The sequence below is a fragment of the Amphiprion ocellaris genome, chromosome 12 (assembly GCF_022539595.1).
Source record: "Amphiprion ocellaris isolate individual 3 ecotype Okinawa chromosome 12, ASM2253959v1, whole genome shotgun sequence".
Lineage (NCBI taxonomy): Eukaryota > Metazoa > Chordata > Actinopteri > Pomacentridae > Amphiprion > Amphiprion ocellaris.
Window position 1 is genome coordinate 35,657,232 of NC_072777.1, and position 21,395 is coordinate 35,678,626.

General features: G+C 39.8%; 1 protein-coding gene across 9 annotated transcripts in view; it reads right to left on the reverse strand.

Moving 5' to 3' along the window:
* Window positions 1–21,395, reverse strand: part of cdc42bpab (CDC42 binding protein kinase alpha (DMPK-like) b) — a 131,925-nt gene extending 110,530 nt beyond the window's left edge. For 4 of the 9 annotated variants that reach the window (XM_055015883.1, XM_055015885.1, XM_055015884.1 and 1 more), the window contains exon 1: window positions 20,280–21,394. In XM_055015883.1, coding sequence (XP_054871858.1) covers window positions 20,280–20,457 — 178 coding nt within the window. In that variant the 5' untranslated portion in view covers window positions 20,458–21,394. Of the gene's footprint in view, window positions 1–20,279 lie in introns of all 9 variants that reach the window. The other 5 variants (XM_055015888.1, XM_055015889.1, XM_055015891.1 and 2 more) reach the window with 2 other exon arrangements.

Here is a 21,395-nt window from a genome sequence, read left to right on the forward strand (position 1 = left end):
GTTTTACTGATATATATGAAATCACTAGATATTTTTAGGATTTTTTTGAAGATTTTTACTCATTTTTGGAAAATATTTACAAAAATTGTCTTGCCAAATTTGGGGGATTTTTTTTTTTTTTTTAAATAAAACTTTTAAGGGAAACTTTTAAGGAATTATTGGAATTTTCTTCCTGAGGGTTTTGCAAATTTTCAGAAATTTGGGGAATTTTTTGCAGAATTTTTGGATTTTCTTCAGACAAGGAAACAGCATTTTTTTGGTGCCCGTAAATGAGGACAACGGGAGGGTTAAGATAACTCTGTGGGCTCTCCTAATCTATTTCAATTTGTCTTCATATCTCACCCTCTCATACTCTAATTTCTCACATTTCCCCTCTTATTATCCAGTTAAGAAGATAAATGTAGGACTGAATGCTAATGTGTCCAGAGCACATGCGTCACTTTTATTCCGTGAGAACTTGTTTTGAAATCCGAGGTGTAAATGCATCTATCTTTCAACATATGTGATCTCCTCCCGAGTGCAACAGAAATACCTGCTGACAGCGTCCATCCTTTGTGATTATGGGAGCTAAAGTAACAAAATAAGCTCTCAGAAAAAGGCCACTTCAGTAATTTAACAAATGCCATAATGCAGAAGGTACACTGTCCTGATATAGTTTCTAATCCCTGATCAGTAAAAGATGTGTGTGGGTGGGAGAGAAGGAGCAGGGTGAATAAGAGGCTATGAAAAGTAAACTTATCTAATAGTTCATAAGTGTAGTTACTTAGTTAATGGAAAGCTGTCATCAGGTTAAATAGCTAACAGAAGTAGTTTTTCCACTGTTTCTGACAGTCACCCAAAAGCTTATAATGAATTTGGCTAAAGGAGGGATCACTGTGGTTTGTATGCACGATAAAAACTCATGTTTTTGATCTGGTTGCATAGTTTATTTTATTTTAGATTTATTTATTTGATCGGGGACCATGCAATTAACATAGAAAACATCCGATGTCTTGCACATAGAGTGTATAGCATTAAGCTAATGGTTGGGCTTTTCAGTAAAAGTAGACAAAGAGGACCAACAACACCGATAAAAAAACCTACATTACACAGGTGTCACAGGTGGTACATTCTTGCAGGAGTGTGTTTCTTTTCAGCCAATACTTAGCTTTTGCTGTAAAAGTTTTTAATCTGCTATCATATTAATTTTGTTTGGTGATGCGTTCCAGATGTGACAGCCTTTGATTGAAAAGTCCGTCTGTCCAGATGTAGTTCTGCTTAGCTGTAGACAGCTCATTAGAATATTGTAACTGACTGGTATCGTTCAGTTCCAGATTTACCTAACGTCAGTGAACGTGCCATGTTTAGTTAGCTCACCTCTGATTGGCTGAGAGTCAGCAGTAGAGAGAGCTGGGAACGGCGGCTAATTCTGGAGCTAAGTTATGGGGTTTTTCTAGTTATTCTGGCGTTGGCTACGGTCCACAGTAGCCTGTATGAAGGTTCAATAAACCAGTAGAGAAGCAGATAAAGTCCATCTGTCCAGATGTAGTTCTGTGTAGTTGTGGACATAAAAGCTCATTAAACTACTAAGATCCTGCACATTGTACATTTAAAAACAAGAATCAATTCAGAAACAGTTGTCTTAAAACTGTCATGTCAAATTAGCTCAGTTTGATTGGAATGTTACGTGATAAAAATGCTGCATGTCTGCTTTAAAACCTGCATCGATGCAACACTACAGAAAAAAAGTGGGAACAAATTTTTGCACTCGCCCACATTTTCAGGGAACACTGAAATTCAAAGGAGCCTGCTGCAGCGCTGAGCAGCTAATTTAGCCACTGCAGACAGTCCTTATTTAACCTGAACAGTTTCAAAAGGGCAAATACCTATCCCTTTTCATTTGGCATGCAGCTCCCTTTGCAAATATGACAGCGATAGAGGATGAAAGCGTGTCTGTAGATGCAGCAGAAGTGCTTTATTACGGATGCAGCTCAGCTCTGGACTGTCTGATCCACTCAGAATCTGCACATGAAGCTGACAAAGAAGTACATGCATGCATGCACGCAAAAAAAAAAGAGGTAAGCATGCACACGTATATGCACGATAGTGTTTGGTGCATGCCCTGCAGAGACTCAGGCCAGCCAGTCTGCTCTGTCACCAGGCAAAGCTGGGATGCAGCAGTCTGGGAGGCAGGAAGGGGAGGGGGAGAACAAACAGAGGAGATAAAGGAGGGCAGAATAGAGGAGGAGGATGTCAAGGCAGAGAGACGCTGTGAGGGGTGTGCAGCGTCAGACTGAATGAATGGACGGCAGACTGACAGACCGACACCGAGCTGAACAATGAGAGCAGCAGCGGCACCCAGAGCTGACAGATGGGCAGCCAGAGAGGCCGAGCGATTGGACAAAGAGCCGGACCGGCCTCGTCCAAACAGCTGCCGTTCTCCCCAACGTTGCACCTCAGCTCCAAATTCCACAGGCAGCCCGGAGCCTGAGTCAGCGCTTTTTACACGCCGCAGCTTTAGAGCCGCAGCTTTAGAGCCGCAGTGGGATGCGCTGGATGCAGCAGCACGTGCACAGCGGCAGAAAGCAGCCAGAGGTTTGGAGCACGTTCCGCCGGTTTTGGCCTTTTTTCAATAAAGGGAGAAAAAAAGGAGACAGCAATAGTAAAACAGCAGAATATCTGGTGCAAATGAAACTCTTCCAAAAGGGAAAAATCAAAAAATACAGGGTTATATGTTATAGTTTTAAGGGGGGTTGTCTGACACATTTAAACAATCCTGCACCAAACTCATAAACTAGGGGCCACCAATATGGATTCTTTCTGGGCTGATACCAAAAATGATTATAGGACGTCTTCGACTTAAGTCAGAGCTCCGTTCCTACTGATCAACACAAGGCGATTTTCACCATAAGTCGGAACTCCGGCGAAAATGTAAACAAAGACGTTCCGTGCATCACGATATCCATCAGTTCTTCATAAAGTCATGAATACCAACGACTTTCATGCATGTATGAATCATTTCACTAGAAGATAACAGAATATTGTAACAGACTGATATTGTTGTTGATGTTGAGATGTTCAATGTTTCAATGTTTATTGTTCAGTTCCAGATTTACCTGATGTCAGTGAACGTGCCATGTTTAGTTAGCTCACCTCCATTTCGTGTCTCGTTTTTGTCGTTTTGTGTCTCCTTTTTATCATTTTGTGTCTGGTTTTTGTCATTTTGTGTCTCATTTTTGGCGTTTTGTGTCTCATTTTTATCATTTTGTGTCTGTTTTTCTTTTTATAATTTTCTGTCTTGTTTTTGTCATTTTGTTGTTTCAAATATGCCTTTAGGATGCCTTCTCTGACGTTACAACACAAAACACACAAAACAAAGTCCATCAAAGTAAGATTATACAAAAAAAAAAGGTAAACACACAAATAAAAGGCAATCACTGGTGTTGGCAGTTTTGTGCTAACTTCAGCCAAACCTTGAGGCTGATTTTTCTCTGCAAGTCTAACATTTGTGGGGATGGAATTCCACTTCGTCACTGCTTTCATGACGAAACTAATTGACCAAACGCTGTAGTAACTAATAGCCTTTGGTAAACGCTCTACTCCTACCTGCACTGCCGCTACCGGGGTAAAGCAAACATCCTCTAAGACCAGTACGATTAGGAATAATTTCAAACAGCAGGAGTGTGTTTGAGTAAAAGACAAAATGGTCAAAACTGTGAAAAAGTGGAGCAACATTTAAATGCAAAAGTCAAACAAGGCAGTAAGCGATGAATGTAAGTGAAAGAGACAGAACAGAAGAGGCAACAATCCCATTAATAAGACATCAGAAGCTCTGAACTTGGACAACTAACTGCTTGGAAAGAGCCTCTAAAATGAGTGCTAACCAGGCCAGAGCTAAAGCTAATGGGAAATTACACTCAAACAAGGTACAGGAAAAACAGACAACAGACCAAAAGTCGGAACAGATTCCCAATGGAAAGCCAAAGCATAAAACAAAGAGAACTTCCCCGCTAACATGCACAGCAAGAACAAGCCGAAAGGAGAGACAGGCGGAGGTGAATTGGATTTCTTGGCGTCTTTCTGTACTACCACAGATGGGATTTAGTGCCAAAGCGCCTGGCTCCTTCTCTGCCTGTCAGAGAAACATCCTGAGACAGAAAAGAATGGGGAGGAAAGCAGGAAACTGGAGGGAGAAGCCAAGAAAGATCATATGTCTGACTTTTCTCCCATGTTATTTATGAACTCGTGAGGCTCCTGGGGTTATGAGAGCAGCTAATAGGTTGTAACCTGCAGTCGGAGACGCCGGGGGTCGGACACTCGGCACACCGCCATGAAGATTGATTTATCTGAGCTGGACTTACATAATAATACTAAAGGTAAATTTTTTTTTTTTTTTAGTTTATTTGACAGGGACCGTGTATAGAAGAACATTAAACTCAGGTGGAAAAGCTCTGGACCAGATTAGAGTCATGGACGAAATTATTGGCACCCCTGGAATTTTTCCAGAAAATCCACCATTTCTCCCAGAAATGGCTGCAATTACAAATGCTTTTGGGATACATGTGTTTATTTCCTTGATGTGCACTGGAAAAAAGCAGAAGAAAAAAGCCAAAATTAATATAATTTTACACAAAATTTTTAAAAAAAATGGGTTGCACAAAATTGTCGGCACCTTCAACCCAATATCTGGTTGCCACCCTTTGGAAGAAATAACTGAAACCAGTCGCTTCCCAGAACCATCAACAAGCTTCTTACTCCCCTCAGATGAGATGTTAGACCACTCTTCTTTTGGGAGCTTAACCGAGCATCACATGCTTGAAATAAAATGATTTACCCACAGTTTTAAGAGTGCCCGTTTTTCCAATGCACATCAAGGAAATAAATGCGTGTACACCAAAAACATTGACATAATTTTACACAAAACTCAAAAAATGGGCGGGACAAAATTGTTGGCACCCTTTTAACAACCTTGAAACTCAAACATACATGAGCAAACATTTTCAAAATTTGCTCATCCAGTATATGACAGCAGTAATACTGTTGTGTCTAATGATTTTCAGAAATCTGTCTCCTCATTAATCATTTTTTTTAAATACTCCACAAATAATACAACAGCGAGTCTGCGCAGTTTGGATTGAGACCTAATATGAACTGCATGGAAGCCAAATTGTGTCTCTGGCTGCTTCTCAAAAGATTCCCTAATCCCTTGATTTTACAGCGGTTAAACATGAAGTTTTCTCCAGACTTGGAACACTGCACATTTTACTAAGCTTCTTTCCACATCAGAAGTGGATCACAATGCAGAAAAAAAGAATGAAATATTACACTACTGGGGAGAATGTGTGGTACCGAGTATATAGAACAAAAAAAGCTGTTAAAGACATTAAAGAATGTATCATCACTGAGGGACACAATGGACACGAAGATCAAGAAGCTTGAGTTTCAAAAGAAAAGCTCCACTAGATGCATGGATTACATATGACTTTATGACTGACAAACAAGAAAAATGTCCCAGACCGGACCGGTAAAACCACAGCAAAATAACCTAGAAATAACCACAACTCCTAATTTTTCCTTTGTTTCAGTGCAAAAAGGTACGTTTTGAAAATATTCACACCTTCTTACAAAACATTATGAAAAACCTAAAACTTTTTAAGAAAAATAAGTTCAATTTCATCAACATTCATCCTCAGTTTATCATTTCCACATTACAACTTCCAGATCACAGTGTCTACAAAGGAACACAACATTTAGTCATCTGGAACTGAACCATAGAGGATTTACTGGAGGATCAAAACCACAAAAGTCAGACAAAAAAGACAAAAAACAAAAACAAAAACAAGACAATGTATTAGAAAAATGAGACTCAGAATGACAAAAACAAGACACAAAACAGCAGAAGTGAGAAACAAAATGAGACAAACGACTTGAAACAAAACAAAAAAAGACAAAAAATGAGGCAAGAAGTTACAAAGCGACAAAAAAATGGACAAATGACACAAGCAGACAAAAAAAATCACACAAAACGAAAAAAAAAGAACAGAACGACCAAATAATACATGACGACAGCGAGACAAAAAAACACAAAATGACAAAATGATACACAAAACAACGAATAAAGCAAAACACAAAATAAGACAAAAAAACACAAGCAAGACAAAAAGGAAACACAAAATGACAAAAACATGAAACAAACGACAATAGTTGGACAAAACAACAAAAACAAGACAAAAATGAGACACAAGACAACAAGAGAACAATCTAGTATTTTACTTTCTGATCCAAACAACTTGTCATGGTCTAGAAATGATTTTAAATTTATAGTTCTATTAATTTACAATCAGCAGTTAATGTCTTCTCTGGAATTTTTACACTTTGAGGACCGGATTGGACCCTCTGGAGGACCACTTTTGGCCCACGGGCCGCATGTTGGACACCCCTGGCTTACATCTCACTCCAGTGTATGACACACATGCCAAAGTTCAGCGAGTATGAGAAGATGAAACTATGCGAGCGAGCGCCTTTGCCAGTTGGCCGTGGGACCATTTCCAGCTGAAACGGGTGGAGGGTTTGAGCGAGCTTTTCCCCAAATTCACCCTCTGACAACATAAGAAAACATCTTGTGAGAAAACAACGTTCCTCTGTTGTCTGTGGCGTCGATGAGCGTGTCACTGCTGCAGACGTAGCTCTAGATAAAGGAAGACTTGCTAATTGCTCCTCTGTGCTCAAGAGCCATTACAGCAGGGGTGTCCAACATGCGGCCCGTGGGCCACAAGCGGTCCTCCAGAGGGTCCAATCCGGTCCTCAAAGTGGAAAAATTCCAGAGAAGACATTAAGTGCAGATTGTAAATTAGTAAAATTAGAAATTTAGAATCATTTCTAGACCATGACAAGTTGTTTTGATCATAAAGTAAAATACTAGATTGTTCACTGTTCTTTTAATATTTTGTGTCTCGTTTTTGTAATATTTTGTCTTGTTTCTGTGGCTTTTTGTTTTGTTTTTTGTCGGACTTTGTCTCATGTTTTTGTCGCTTTGTTTCTCGTTTTGTTTTGCATTTTTTCTTGGTTATTTATATGTTATTATGTTATGATTTTAATGGTCTGGCCCTCTTGAGATCAGATTGAATGAATGTGACCCCTGAACTAAAGTGAGTTTGACACTCGTGCATTACAGGGACAGAAGACCAGTATTTTTCCTCCAGCATGTACAGAACGAAACACTCAGAAGTAATTAAAATCATTAGAAGTAGCACTAAGGCTGCAAACTCATCTTACACGCTAATGCCAACAACCTAGTACGGGTAGCAATTACTGGAGTAAAAGCACTGGTTAAGGTTTTAGTAATATGTGAACTAAAAATATCCACGATGGCTCCTAACAAGCTGGAAATTATGACACATAGAGTACGGTTCACATCCATTCAACAGACGAGGACTTATTTCCAAAAACTGCAGCAGGGACAGAAACATTACAGCGAGCCAAAAGCAGCTTGATTTCCATTTGGTCTGTAAACACCGGCTGAAATGATGGACAGACAGCCGGGCGGAGAGGTCAGCCAAAGCTAGCTAACACCACGGCAGGGGAGGAGGGAGGTAGAGACAGAAGAGGAGAATGTATAGAAACAAGGAGGATGAGGAGAAGTGAAGGTGAAGAAAAGAGACGGGATGGGGGAGGACAGGCCATTTGCAGTCAGATCCCGAGGGCTGCTCGGCGGCCGGCTAATGACCAGCGCTGCCGTTTGTCCTCTGGGAGAAAAAGGAAGCCAACCTTCCCCTGTCGCTTTCTGATGACACATCACAATTAGCAGCAGGCATTTCTCTGCCTACAAAGCTCCCAGACACATTGACTAAGTGTTTTTAAAGGCCATCTGTGCATATCCTGAGGCGGAAAATGCCATGAGCAATCTCACATGTGATATAAAGGTTCAGGTAATCCTCAGTGTGGACGGTGCTGTCTCATCTACCTCAGATTAAGTGGAGAATTCATTTAACACACCTCAACAACATTAGAACCTAAAAGTTACGGTAGAAAGACCGAGAATGTACGTCAGAGTTCCGTTCCTACAGATTGATGATAAATCTATTTCTGCCATAACTCAGAACTCTGGTGAAAATGTAAACAAATCCGTTCCGTGCATCACGATATCAATCAGTTCTTCATAAAAGTCATGAATACCAACAACTTTCATGCATGTATGAATCATTTTACTAGAAGATAATAGAACATGCTGACCTGTTTCTACAACTTGATTTAATAACGTCGATGTTCGTCAGTGTTCCGAGTGTTTTATTAAATCTAATTTCACTTCCATGGTGTGTTGCCCTTAAGGCAGAATTATCGATGTACTTTCATTTTGAAAAAGCCTTTATTTGAAGTTGTCTGTTGACAGTCGTCACTTCCTGTCCGCTATACTGATGTTTAGCTTTACACACGTTTAGCTTTACAGTCTACTTTGTAAACACCACAGTCGTAAGTAATTAACTTCATTTGTGGACATACTGGTTCAGTTAAAAGGATTTATTTACATCTTTTTGTTTTTTTATTTTGTTTTTGTTACAGTTTTCACTCTGTAATGTGTATCAAGAGCCACAGTAAAGAAGTCAAATTTGCTATGACTCATGATTCATTTTGCAGCATGAGTTTAACTAGTTGGATGGAGATGCTTTCCTTTTCTTCCAAGCATCAGAAGAGTCTGACTTACGCTGGGAGCCATAATGAAGGACAAAAAGTTAGAGAATGCAGCACAATCCAAGGTGGAGTACAACCAGAGAATGGAAACAAAGCTGTCTGATAGCACCATGTGACGACGTATTCATCCACTCATCAACTAGTTCCATGTAACCAGTTCTGATGTAACAACGAAACGCTGTAAGTCGAGGACGTCGTAAACCGAGAACCTCCTGTACATCCAAACCCAAAAGAGCAGACTAGTTTAGGCTTGTCTTCAAATCACTGCAGGAAATTATGAACTCAGACTGTTATAAATAAACTCCCATTAGCATGACAACATTCTACAAGATGAGTTTTGTTCAAAACTTGAGTCCTCATAATCAGGGGCATCAGTTTAACTCAGGTTATTCAGACTAACAGACTAAAGGAAGAGTTGCTTTGTTCTCTGAAAATGACAGGATGACAGATAGCACTTCAATACTACAAAGCTACAGTCAATAGTCAGTTAGCCTAGCTTAGCAAAAGACAAGAAGATCTCCCTCTGTCCAAAGATATCTACCTGACAACAGCTGTAAAGCTAACTAAGACTACATCCACACAGATATGCTTTCATGTTACAATGCTTCAGTTCCCTATACGGCTCGCATCCAAAAAGTCATGCTGTAATTACTAAACAGAAATTACCATGAGTCACAATTTCAGCAGGAATAGGATTTTTCATGATCCATTCATGTGATGTGATTTTTCCTGTGCTCTATATCAAACAAGTATGTTCTGGTTATTGTGGAGAACATGATTCCTAGCCTGACAGTGCTTTATTTATGAAGGTACGATGAATCACATTTTTCAAATAGTGGACTTGGACATATTGCAATCACAATTATACTTCAATTTAAATTGTTCAGCCAATCTACATAATACTCCATAAAGTCCCTAAAACTAGAAATGCTGCTCACCCTGTTTTACTTTGAAAACTGGGTTGCATTTGAGTCTGGACCAGCAGATACGGAGACTTTTGGAAACAACGACCCAGACGCCCTTATTTGCTTTTTGATTGTGGCTCCGCTGACATCCCCCGATTCATCACACTGATGTCACGTGACCGATTCCCACAAGAAAACTAAGCCTTGATGAGCAGCGTTTAATTCCAAATACACAACACATTGCTGACCTTGTTGTCTACAATAGTTGAGAAGTTAAGGTCATTTTTGGTTTTACTTTTTGCCACTGCTGCTGCCTTCATTTATTTTGAGATCTGAATATTCGGATCCCATTTCGATACGCATTTTCTGTTAATCCAATAAACCTGATTTAACTCCAGAAATGTTTATGTGTCCATCAGTTATTTGATGGATAATCCAAGCACCTAATGCTTTAAAAATGAAAACAATGGAAACTGTCAGGGGTGCCCAAACTTTGTCAGGCGACTGCATTTCTGAACAGCCTGGTGGAGATTGTTTCAATTTAAAATATCCATGTGGATGTGTTCAATCTTCCATCTGTTGTTGTTTCACTTGTTTTTTTACCTGTATCTCAGACTGTTTTCCCCTATTTTAGTTTCTGTGCTGAGCTCTGCTGACCGGCTGCTGTCTTGTCATTTATTCTGAGAGGGTATTGATCTGATCAGAAGTGTTCACTCCAAAGGTTCCCCGTGTTTCAGGAGCTTAAAATGATCTCATCTCTTTCCTCTTCTTCCAGGTTTGTTTGAAATGCTGCAGGGTTAATTTAGACTCAGAGTAAATGAATTGTGGAGGAGGAAAAAGGAGCTAATAAAGTGCAAGTGGCTGCTGGACTTCCCCCTGTGGGACTCTAAACTCTGGTGTGAAGTAGCGGACACTAGGAGAGGGGAGGATCCATGGGCCCCTCTGCTATGTCTGCTTGTTTGTGAGTTCTCTCAGGACAATAGAAAAAGCTGTGTGTGGAAAAATGAGCTTATGAGTGTTCAGGCGAGCAAACAGACATCTGCTGCTGTGTGTGCTGGTGTGAAAAGGGAATCCACCAGCGGAGGAAGCAAACAGCATGGCCTTGCGCCTTCCCAACAACACCGAGATGTTGGACGCGAGCGAGCCTCAGAGCACACAATGACACAATGCAATACAGCTGTCCCACTTCCTGGTATGACATCATGTACCCGCTGGGTCCAGACTATCTCACCGAGTCCTTCTGGTTCCTTCCTGTTCTCGGTGCCCAGTGTCGTCACCGGACGGCCCGAAAGGAAACGGCAGAACAGCCAGAGGAGTAAAAAGGATGTCCTGACGGAGGCCAGCTGACTTCAGACCAACATGAAGGTCTTTAACCCTCCTGTTGTCTTCATTTATGGCCACCAAAAAAATATTGTTCCCTTGTCTGAAAAAAAATCAAAAAATTCAGCAAAAAAATTACCCAAATTTCTGAAAATTTGCAAAACCTTCAGGAAGAAAATTCAAGTAATTCCTTGAAAGTTTCCCTTAAAAGTTTTAGAAAAAAAATCCCCCAAATTTGGCAAGAAAATTCTTGTAAACACTTTCAAAAAAAGGGTAAAAATCTTCAAAAAAAATCCTAAAAATATCTAAAGTGATTCCATATATATCAGTAAATCTTCTAATATTTTCTTTAAGAACATTCACATAAAAATCAACCACAATTCAGCGAAATTCACTGGATTTTGGTAGATTTTTTTGTGAATGCTTTTAAGAAGCAATTTTAACATTTCGTTTTCTTCCTCACTAAAAAATGTTCAAAAATCTCCCAAAAATATTGAAAATGTGGAAGTTTTCACTGTGAAAATATTTTTTACTATTATTATTATTATTATTATTATTATTGCTTATAAATGGTAGTATTTTGAAGAAGCAGAATGAATGGCTTTGCAATCATTGTGGAAGGAGAAGGGGTGGGATTAGATCAGCTCTGACTTCTTCCCACTCCTTTTTGAGCAATTTATCCATTGTCTTTTGTTGTTGTTTTCTTATTATGTTGAAAGGCTCAAAATAAACTTTCAAAATCAAAAACAAATGTCTGAGGGTTAAACTGGTGATACGAAGGCTGAGTTTTACAGCGTCACTCATGGGGTGGATCGGCTTCCAAACACAATTTAAAACCACGTGACGCAAGAATTCCTTTTTGGAACCATCACAAGTCAGTTTTTTTTCATTCAGTGGCAGATGTACTGGTGTGTTCAATAAGGGGAATAACGGGGAGGACCTCCAGGCCGTGCACAGTCAGATAACCACAATTATGATGTGTGTGTCTCCAGTGTGAGCAGTGTGTGAGGCATGCTGCCAATGAAAGCCTTGCAGGGTGGAGACACATCAGCTGCAGCCCAACAGCTGGTCACCGGCTAACGTCCAGTCTGAGCTCAGGAAAGGTCAGCCATCCTCCTCCGTGTTTGCCAACTGTGGCCTGGCATGGCCACCCGTTTTCATCCCCCTGACTGGTGATTCTCAAAACCAGGGATTAAACAACAAGCAGGCAGTGAAGGCACAAATAGCACAAACCCACATGAGCCACGGATCGATGTAAAACTACAGGAATTATATTCAGGTTAATTCCTCATCACCTGCTGACTAAGAACTGCTTGTTCAGGGATGTCCAACATGAGGCCCGTGGGCCAAAAGTGGTCCTCCAGAGGGTCCAATCCGGCCCTCAAAGTGGAAAAATTCCAGAGAAGACATTAACTGCAGATAGTAAATTAATAAAACTATAAATTTAAAATCATTTCTAGACCATGACAAGTTGTTTTGATCATAAAGTAAAATACTAGATTCTTCATTGTTTTTGTCATTTTGTGTCTCATTTTTGTAATATTTTGTCTTGTTTTTGTTGTTTTTATCTTTTTTGTCTGACTTTTGTCATTCTGCTTCACATTTTTGTCATGATGTGTTTCCTTTTTGTCTCACTTGTGTTTTTTGTCTATTTTTTGTCATTTTGTGTTTTGCTTTATTTGTTGTTTTTTTGTCTCATTTTTGGCGTTTTGTGTTTGTTTTGTCTCGCTTGTGTTGTTCATCCATTTTCTTTCACTTTGTGTCTCGTTTTTGTCCTTTTTTGTCTTGTTTTTTGTCTGACTTTTGTCGTTTGTGTCCTGTTTTTGTTGTCTTGTGTTTCCTTTTCGTCTTGTTTGTGTTTTTGTCTTATTTTTGTCATTTTGTGTTTTGCTTTATTCATAGTTTTGTGGATCGTTTTTGTCAATTTGTTTCACGCTTTTGTCATTCTTTTTTGCCCTGTTTGTGTCGTTTGACCATTTTTTGCCATTTTGTTTCTCACTTTTGTCGTTTTGTGTCTCAATTGTGTAATATTTTGTCTTGTTTTTGTGTTTTTGGCTTTTTTAAAGTAAAATACTACATTGTCCATTTCCAGATAGCTGTGACTAAATGTTGTATTCTTTTGTAGACACTCTGTGATCTGGAAGTTGTAATGTGGAAATGATAAACTTGGGGATAATATGTTGAAATTGAACTTAATTTTCTTCAGAAATTTCAGGTTCTTCATAGTGTTTTGTAAAAAAAAAATTAAAAATTTCTTTAACGTGAACATTTTCAGAATGTATTGCACTAAAACAAAGGAAAAATGTGGAGTTGTGGTTATTTATAGGTTATTATGCTGTGATTTTACTGGTCCGGTCCACTGGAGATCAAACTGGACTGAATATGGAACCTGAACTAAAATGAGTTTGACATCTCTGTGCCTGTTCTTTGGAAAAAGCAGTAAAAATATTTAAACTTCTTTAATTTAAGATGATTTAATTTGCTGAAAACACAGATCAGGAGGATGAATGGCAGATTCAGATTAAATTTCACCTGCCAAGTTTAGGAGAATAAGTACAAGTGCGGGCCTGAGCTACTGAAACACAGTAAACTCTGCGGTAAATGCGAGGAGTCGGGATTCAGCGTACTTTCCCGTGTTCATTTCCCCCGTGGCTGCAGGTCATGTAGGGGTCTCCATTTCAGCTGAAATGAGGTCACCAAACAAGAAGAAAAGCAATCCCAATACAAATGTTTGTCTTCTTCTCCAGCTCATGTACATTCTCAGGAAGAAAAGGGAACATCGCTGCACCTTTGTTGCCACTGTAGCAGAAAGGTTGAGCCTCTGAGCGGCTCACAAAGGCATATCACTGACGAGCTGCAGAGCTCTTAGGTTTCAAGGGGCCCATCTTGAACCATTCTGTCTGCATGCAGGATTAAACTGAGTTTCTGATCCAATCTGCTTCTGCTACAATCACTCCCATGGTTCTATATCACTACTGCAATTAACATTCAACTAATAAAAGTCTAAATTCTGCAGAAAACGCGCTGCATGTGTAACAGGTGTGCTTTTCGCTTTGACCCTGTGGCTGCGTGTTCTGCCAAGAAAAAAACACATGGGAGTGGTGAAGTTCCAAAAACTTCTGAGGACAAGACAAGACTTGACCTCAATTCTGCTATATTTTGTTGATGGCGTTGCCACAAAGGTGTGGTCTGCTGATGGGTGGATGTGCATTATCACAGGGCTAAAACCACACCGCAGCTAGTCATTCTATCCTCTCCCAAAAAAAAATATTCACTGTTTGCTACCGCTTATGCTATTCGGAGAGTACCAAACCGATTTTCATTGCTTTCTGTAACAGTGACAATAAAGATCTATTCTATTCTATTCTATTCCATGGTCTATGGTCTATTCTTTTATGGTCCTTGCAGCATATTTTTGTAGAAATACACTTTTTTTTTTACTTGTTATTGTATGTATCGATGGAATGTAGCCATTTAATATAGAGATATATGTAGAGAAACAACAGGATTGTTCAACTGAACATCTCTTTTAAGTCCTTGAAGACGTTCCAACTCTCATCTTGGATGAGAGGTGGAACGTCTTCAAGAACCTACAGAGACGTCCAGTTGATTTCTACTGAAGCTCCTCTGATCACCATGACCTGGATGACTGAGAATCTCCACAGACAACAGGAATGTTGGGATGAGGATGAATTGATGGGACTCAGAAACACCCCCATAATTTAATCAGTTGTTCCTTGTATCATTTCTGATGGATAAGTCCTGATAAGTCCTCAGTGGTGGATTTGTAGTAGGATCACAATCAGCTGACATAGTGTTCACTTGTTGTCATGGTTACAGTGACGCCGCTCCAGAAATCTTTAACAAATCCGTGGATCCAGGCTATACCAAGTTTAATTTTACTCATCACCAATATCCATTCTGTAATCATGCTGCTGAACTTACATTTCCTATGAACAAACACTATTTGTTACCAAAAAATAAAAAGAACACCAATAAAAGCTAACACTTCCTTTAGTACGTGATGACAGAGCAGTTAGGAGTTTAATTAAATATTCAAAACATAAAACAAATCAACAATTATTATTAACTTTTTATGCAAAAATAGCACAACAAACCCCCACATTATTCAATTTTGTATTGGATACTAAAAATGGGATTTGGCTGAAACTCTCCAGATGTTACACTGGCATGGTTAAATTTACGATGGGCATTTTTCAACATTTTATAGGCAGAGCAATGAATGGAGAAATAACGGGAACAACCGTGCATATGTTGGCCACTCCTCATCTGCATAAAGTTGAAGTTGAAGCTAATTTAGGCGAATCAGAAGCACCCCTGCAGACTTTCCACCTCTGGGAACTCTTGAAAAACTTCTAATTTGACCAATTTTAAGACAGATTCGGCAACTGCATGGTAGATTTTTCATCTTGAACTTTTGTAAACTATTGTTATTACATAAGAGAAAGCTGCCATATTAGTTTGGTTTGAAATCCCAGAGCAGACGGCCCACGAGAGGAGCATTTATAGGAGGTAGCCTTTACTGGTTTCTAGTTTCAGGGAAGGCGAGCACACCCATAAAGCATCCATTACTGGAAAGTGGCATGAACTCTTGCATCCAGAAACATCCCAGTAGACCATAACTCCTCCTGCCCTCCACCTTTAGGTCCATGTAGCGGAGCATCATGAACATCTGGTTGGATTTCCCCAGCTGTTAATTACAGAGGAAACCTGCCTTTACTGAATTAATGCACACGATGTCTCAACGGCAAAAAGTTGGTCGAGTTCTACTAAATTAAACTTCGGGCTGCAGAGGACAGGGAAGTTCTTAAAGTCCATCAATGACGTTATGGTTTAAAGAGTCGCTTTGTCACTTCCCATTAAGGCCTGACAGATTTATCGACTGATTATAGCCCTTTTCTTCCTTTTTGACTTTACACTTTGCCTTGTACGTATATGTTATTTTGCACTACTGACACATTTATTCATATTTATTTTAGCTTATTTTCGATCTATATACAATCTGCAGTTAATGTCTTCTCTGGAATTTTTCCACTTTGAGGGCCAGATTGGACCCTCTGGAGGACCGCTTTTGGCCCACAGGCTGTATGTTGGACATCCCTGCTTTAAATAAAAATACAGCAGAACACCTCTTTGGAGAGCATCTGATCTCTCCAAGGACTCTGGCATCAGGGAACCCTGACAAGGAAAATCAATTACCTTTGTTTCAACAAATTCTGCAGGTCAATTAAATATACTGATATTAACTGTAGAAGTCTGGGCGATTCAATACTGATCCCTCTGCAGCCAAAAACATGACGACCAGCAGCAACACGCTACACGGTTATGACAGCCTGGACACATGTGCACGTCGCGTGTTGTGTCTGGTCAGGCTCAGGGAAGGAGTTTCTAGTGTCAACACGGGGAAATGTCAGGATGAAGTCACCGCTTGGCACCCAAGGACCTCCTCTAAAAGGCCAGGCAGCACACTGTCGCTAGCCCAGATAAAGGCAGCAGGAAAGGGTGTCCAACATGCGGCCCGCGGGCCAAAAGCAGTCCTCCAGAGGGTCCAGTGTTTGTTGTTTTGTTTCACAGTTTTATCATTTTTTCTCATTTGTCCATTTTTTTGTCACTTTGTAACTTTTTTGTCACCTTTTTGCTTTATTTTGTGTCATTTGTCAATTTTTTTTGTCATTTTGTTTCCTGCTTTTGTCGCTTTGTGTCTCATTTTTGTAATATTTTGTCTTGTTTTTGTCTTTTTTTTGTCTGACTTTTGTTGCTTGTCTCATATTTCTTGTCCTTTTGTGTCTACTTTTTGGTGATTAGTTTCTTGCTTGTCACTTTTGGTCTCACTTGTGTCATTTGTGTAATTTCTCTGTCTTGTTTTTGTTGTTTTTCCATTTTTTTGTCGCTTTGTAACTTTTTTGTCTCATTTTTGATTTGTTTCGTGTCGTTTGTCTCCTTTTTTGTCGTTTTGTCTCATTTTTGTAATATTTTGCCTTGTTTTTGTTGGTTTTTGTCTTTTTTGTCTGACTTTTGTCATTTTGATCATGCAATTAAAATACTATGCCATTCATTTCCAGATGACTAAATGTTGTGTTCCTTTGTAGACACTCTGTGATCTGGAAGTTGTAATGTGGAAATGATAAACTGAGGCTGAATGGTGATGAAATTATTTTTTTTTTGGCCTTTTATCGGCTTTATTGAATAGGTGCAGTGAGAGAGAGACAGGAAATGGGAGAAGAGTCAGGGGAAGACATGCAGCAAAGGGCCGCGAGCGGGAATCGAACCCGGGCCAGCTGCGTCGGGGACCAGCCACTGTACATGGGTCGCCCGCTCAACGCGTTGAGCTATACGAGCTCCCGAATGGTGATGAAATTTAATTTACTTTCTTTAAAAAATTTCAGGTTGTTCATGTTTAGTAAAAAGATAATTCCTTAAATGTGAACATTTTCAGAATGTACTTTTTTTGCACTAAAACAAAGGAGCCATTAGGAGTTGTGGTTATTTATAGGTTATTCTGCTGTGGTTTTACTGGTCCAGTCCACTGGAGATCAGACTGGACTGAATGTGGAACCTGAACTATGATGGATTTAAACCCCTGATTAAATACATGAATGGTGAATGAAAACTGTCAGATATGCAGGAAAGCACCTCTTTCTACCAAATCCAGCCAGCACAGCTCCATTTCTACTGCAGAATAGGTTGTCCAGATGATGGCTGGTGGGGTGGACCAACCTAACAGCCAGATTTTACCACCGTTTGACTGATTTAACCGCCATTCGCTCTGTTTTCCACACCGCCACTCACTGTCAGACCAAACTGCTGCACATTTAAACAAACTCAGACCAAAAGATACCACAAACGTGCCAGCTTAGCAGCACTTTCCTCCTGTCGTATCTTCCTGTCCTGTTGCCCTGTGCATTATTTATTTGTCTAGAACCATGTTTCTGCCTTTGAGGGCAACAAACTGCCTCCTGCTCTGCTGCTGCGATTCTTTCAGGGCTTTAAAAAGACGAGCCAGGCATGCTCCGGCAGCGAGCTGGGCCTCAGCACCAGATAAAAAAGGTGAGTTGTTCACATTCCTGCTTCATGCACAAACCAAACCCCGATGTTACACACACACACACACACACACACACACACACACACACACACACACACACACACACACACACACACACACACACACACACACACACACACACACACACACACAGAAGGTGTGTGTGGTCCCCCTGTGTGTTGTTTTTTCAAAGTTGCAAAGCTCCAAAATTCCTCTTCTCAACTGATTTCTGTGCAGCAATGGCAAGAAAAACGCCTCTCCTTTTTTGTCTAGTTTTTGTACAATGTCCGCCTAATATTTATTTAGCATATATTTAACCAGGATAGCCCCACTGAGATAAGAGATCTCCTTTACAAGAGGACAGCAGCACAGTCACATTAACCCTGCAAGACCCACATACACAAAAAAAATGAGAAATGAGCAAAAAATAAATAAAACCAAAAATATATATATATATATATGTATGTATGTATATATATATGTATATATGTATATATACATGTATATATATATATATATATATATATATATATATATATATATATATATATATATATATATATATATATATATAAAAATAAAAACTCGAATATAGAAAGACATAAACTAAGGATAAAGAAATTTTTATTTTTTGCTCACTTCTTTCTATATATATTTTTTTTTTTTTTCCCCTACATTTTATATTAAAAAATTGCAAAAACACTGGGCTTTACGGGGTTAAAAAACAGTAAACAACAGATAAAAATTCACATTAAAACTTGCACACAGACCAGTTAAACTGTAATAATTTCAACTTTAAACTCGTTCAAGGACTTTAAGTTCAAGTTTGGATTGTAGTTTATTTCAAGCGTTAGATGCAGAAAACCTAAATGCTTTCTGGCCCAGTTCAGATTTGGGGACGATAAACTGCAGATTTATCCATAGATGGGAGATTATGACTTCGATGTTTCCTCGTTAAAAGACAACTAGGAAGGAACAGAACTCACAGTGGTTCTGTAGATAAACACCAATGACTTAAAGATGTCCAGGTAACTTAGCTTAAAAGTTAATATAGGAAGATTACTACGAAGCTTTCACATACACGCCCTTCCAAAGAAAACAAACCGTCAATGCAAACTAGTTGTGTAAACTAAACCGAGCCGCAGAAGGCTGAAAGGAATCCACTTTATGTAAGAGCACATGTTGGTCTGAATAAACGGTGGCCTGGAGGAGAGGACATCGTTATTAGATCTTTCCTGGAGTCATATCAAAACTCTGAGTGCTTCAGATGTCCTCCCATGTCTTTGGTTACTCCTCCTTCCCATTGTCGGCGTTTACAACATATCTGTTTTTGGTAATAAACCGTGTCCTCTGTTTAACGTCCCCCAAACTTTAGCTGCCATGCATTGTGCTTTTCCAAAACATATAAAACGTTTAATTAGAATAAAGCAGACTTGCTTTGAGTTTCAGGGAGGGTTAGTGTGAGCAGAGAGCCGGCCAAGAGAGCCCCACGACTACTATAAAAGGAATGTGATGTGGAAGGCAGGGCCACTGCACCACCAGCATTATTATGGTTAAAACAGGACAGTTCTATTAATGATCATTTCCACGTAAATACGAAAGATTGGAGCCGTCATCTCGAGTCCTATTGGCAGATCAAAAATAAAGAAATTTAACTAAACTAAACAAAGACATAGAAAAAAGAAAAAGAAGCAACAAGCAACAAAAGCTGGAGGACCACAGCAGCTACCAAGCAGTAATTAATTAACATTTACACATGATTATACTGCACATATCTCTTTGTTGCTCTATCATTACTGCACATTGCTATCTAATGTCACTATAACCTCAAATTCCACTACATATATCCCTTTGACATTATTATATATAACTGTATCACACATATTCCTGTCTACATTACACATAATTACCCTATACATGTCCCTTTGAACCCTGTAAAACCCACTGTTGCAAAAATACATCAGCTTATTTTTTAACTATCATATCTTATCATATCTTATTTTTTAACTGTCATATATATATATATATATATATATATATATATATATATATATATATATATATATATATATATATATATATATATATATATATATATATATATATATATACAGGGTTAACTACTGCACATAGCCCTTTATCACTATTGCTCATGCTCCTTTACCACTATTAAATACATGCCCCTTTTCACACTACTACACATGATTGTATTGGACAAAATCCACATCTCCACATTTAAAACAAATTACACAGAGCTTATCATCTCACCAAACAGACCAGAGAAGAAAGGAGAGGAAATAAAACTACCAGAGTCCACTCACCCCAGTCTAGAAACTCCAGGATGTTCTTCTCCCTCCTGAGGGGTGAGTTGTTGCACTCATCATAGAGACACACCAGGATGTCCAGCAGGGTCTCCACACTCAGACACTGGCCGTTAGACTGGACCGGCCCGTCCAGGATCAGCTTCTCCAGCTTCTTCAAACGCACCTCTCCAGACATGCTTACTCCGCACAAGTAATAATGATGATGGATATAAAAAAAAAAAAAACGAGAAAAACACCTCTTCGGCCTCGGTAGTTAGCTCAGAGGGGCCTAAGGAGACACTAGAAGTTCTCTCACCTTGAAAATAATCAAACTTTATGCCGGGAGGGGGCTAATTTAGCGTTAAAATCCACCTATTCATGACCTCCCTCTGTAGATCCAGCATGTAGGAGGCGGGTAAGACGGGCAGCACTTCCCCATTTTTCAACACCGATCCCCCGGGGCTCTAAGAGGAGAAGTCCCGACCCTGGTTCTGCCCCGGGCCGGTCGGTTCTGGATGCAACGTTAGCTAGCACTTTCCTCCCTCGTCTCCTTGTTTGAGGCTTAATAATACTTCAGCAGGCCTCCCTGAGTGGTTGCTGTGGTGGATATTTCTCCATTCTTGCAGCAAAAAAGAAGGGAGATCTGCAATGCTACAAAGCCCCAGCGCCCCTCCTCGGCTTAGTTAGCAGCCTGCTAGGTTAGCTCAGCTAGCCGCGGAGCTAACGCTACTTTTCTCCGCTGCTGAATCCCATCATCGCGGCTTATTTTCCCGATTTTTCCCTCCCCGGCAGGAGTTGACATGCAATATACGTGCTTAAAAATACCCCCCGCGTGTTTTCACAACTCACTGCGGGCAGATATGTTCTTTAAATCCCATTCTTCGGTCCCAGAGAAGCGGAATGTCTGTTTTTATAGTTTCTTTGCAAAACAGTTCAAAGTGAGCTAGCCGTCCCAAAAAATGCGCGTCCTTTTTTCCTCCGTCTTCCTGAAGGTTACGCGGCGAGGAGCTGGTTTCACGTCAAAGAGGACGAGCCGTGTTCTGCTCCTGCTTATTCCAAATACGGGACACAGCCTAAATTCCCCCCTCTGTCCTCTCCTTTGCACCGCCTGCCTGCCTCCCCCGCCGGTCGCTC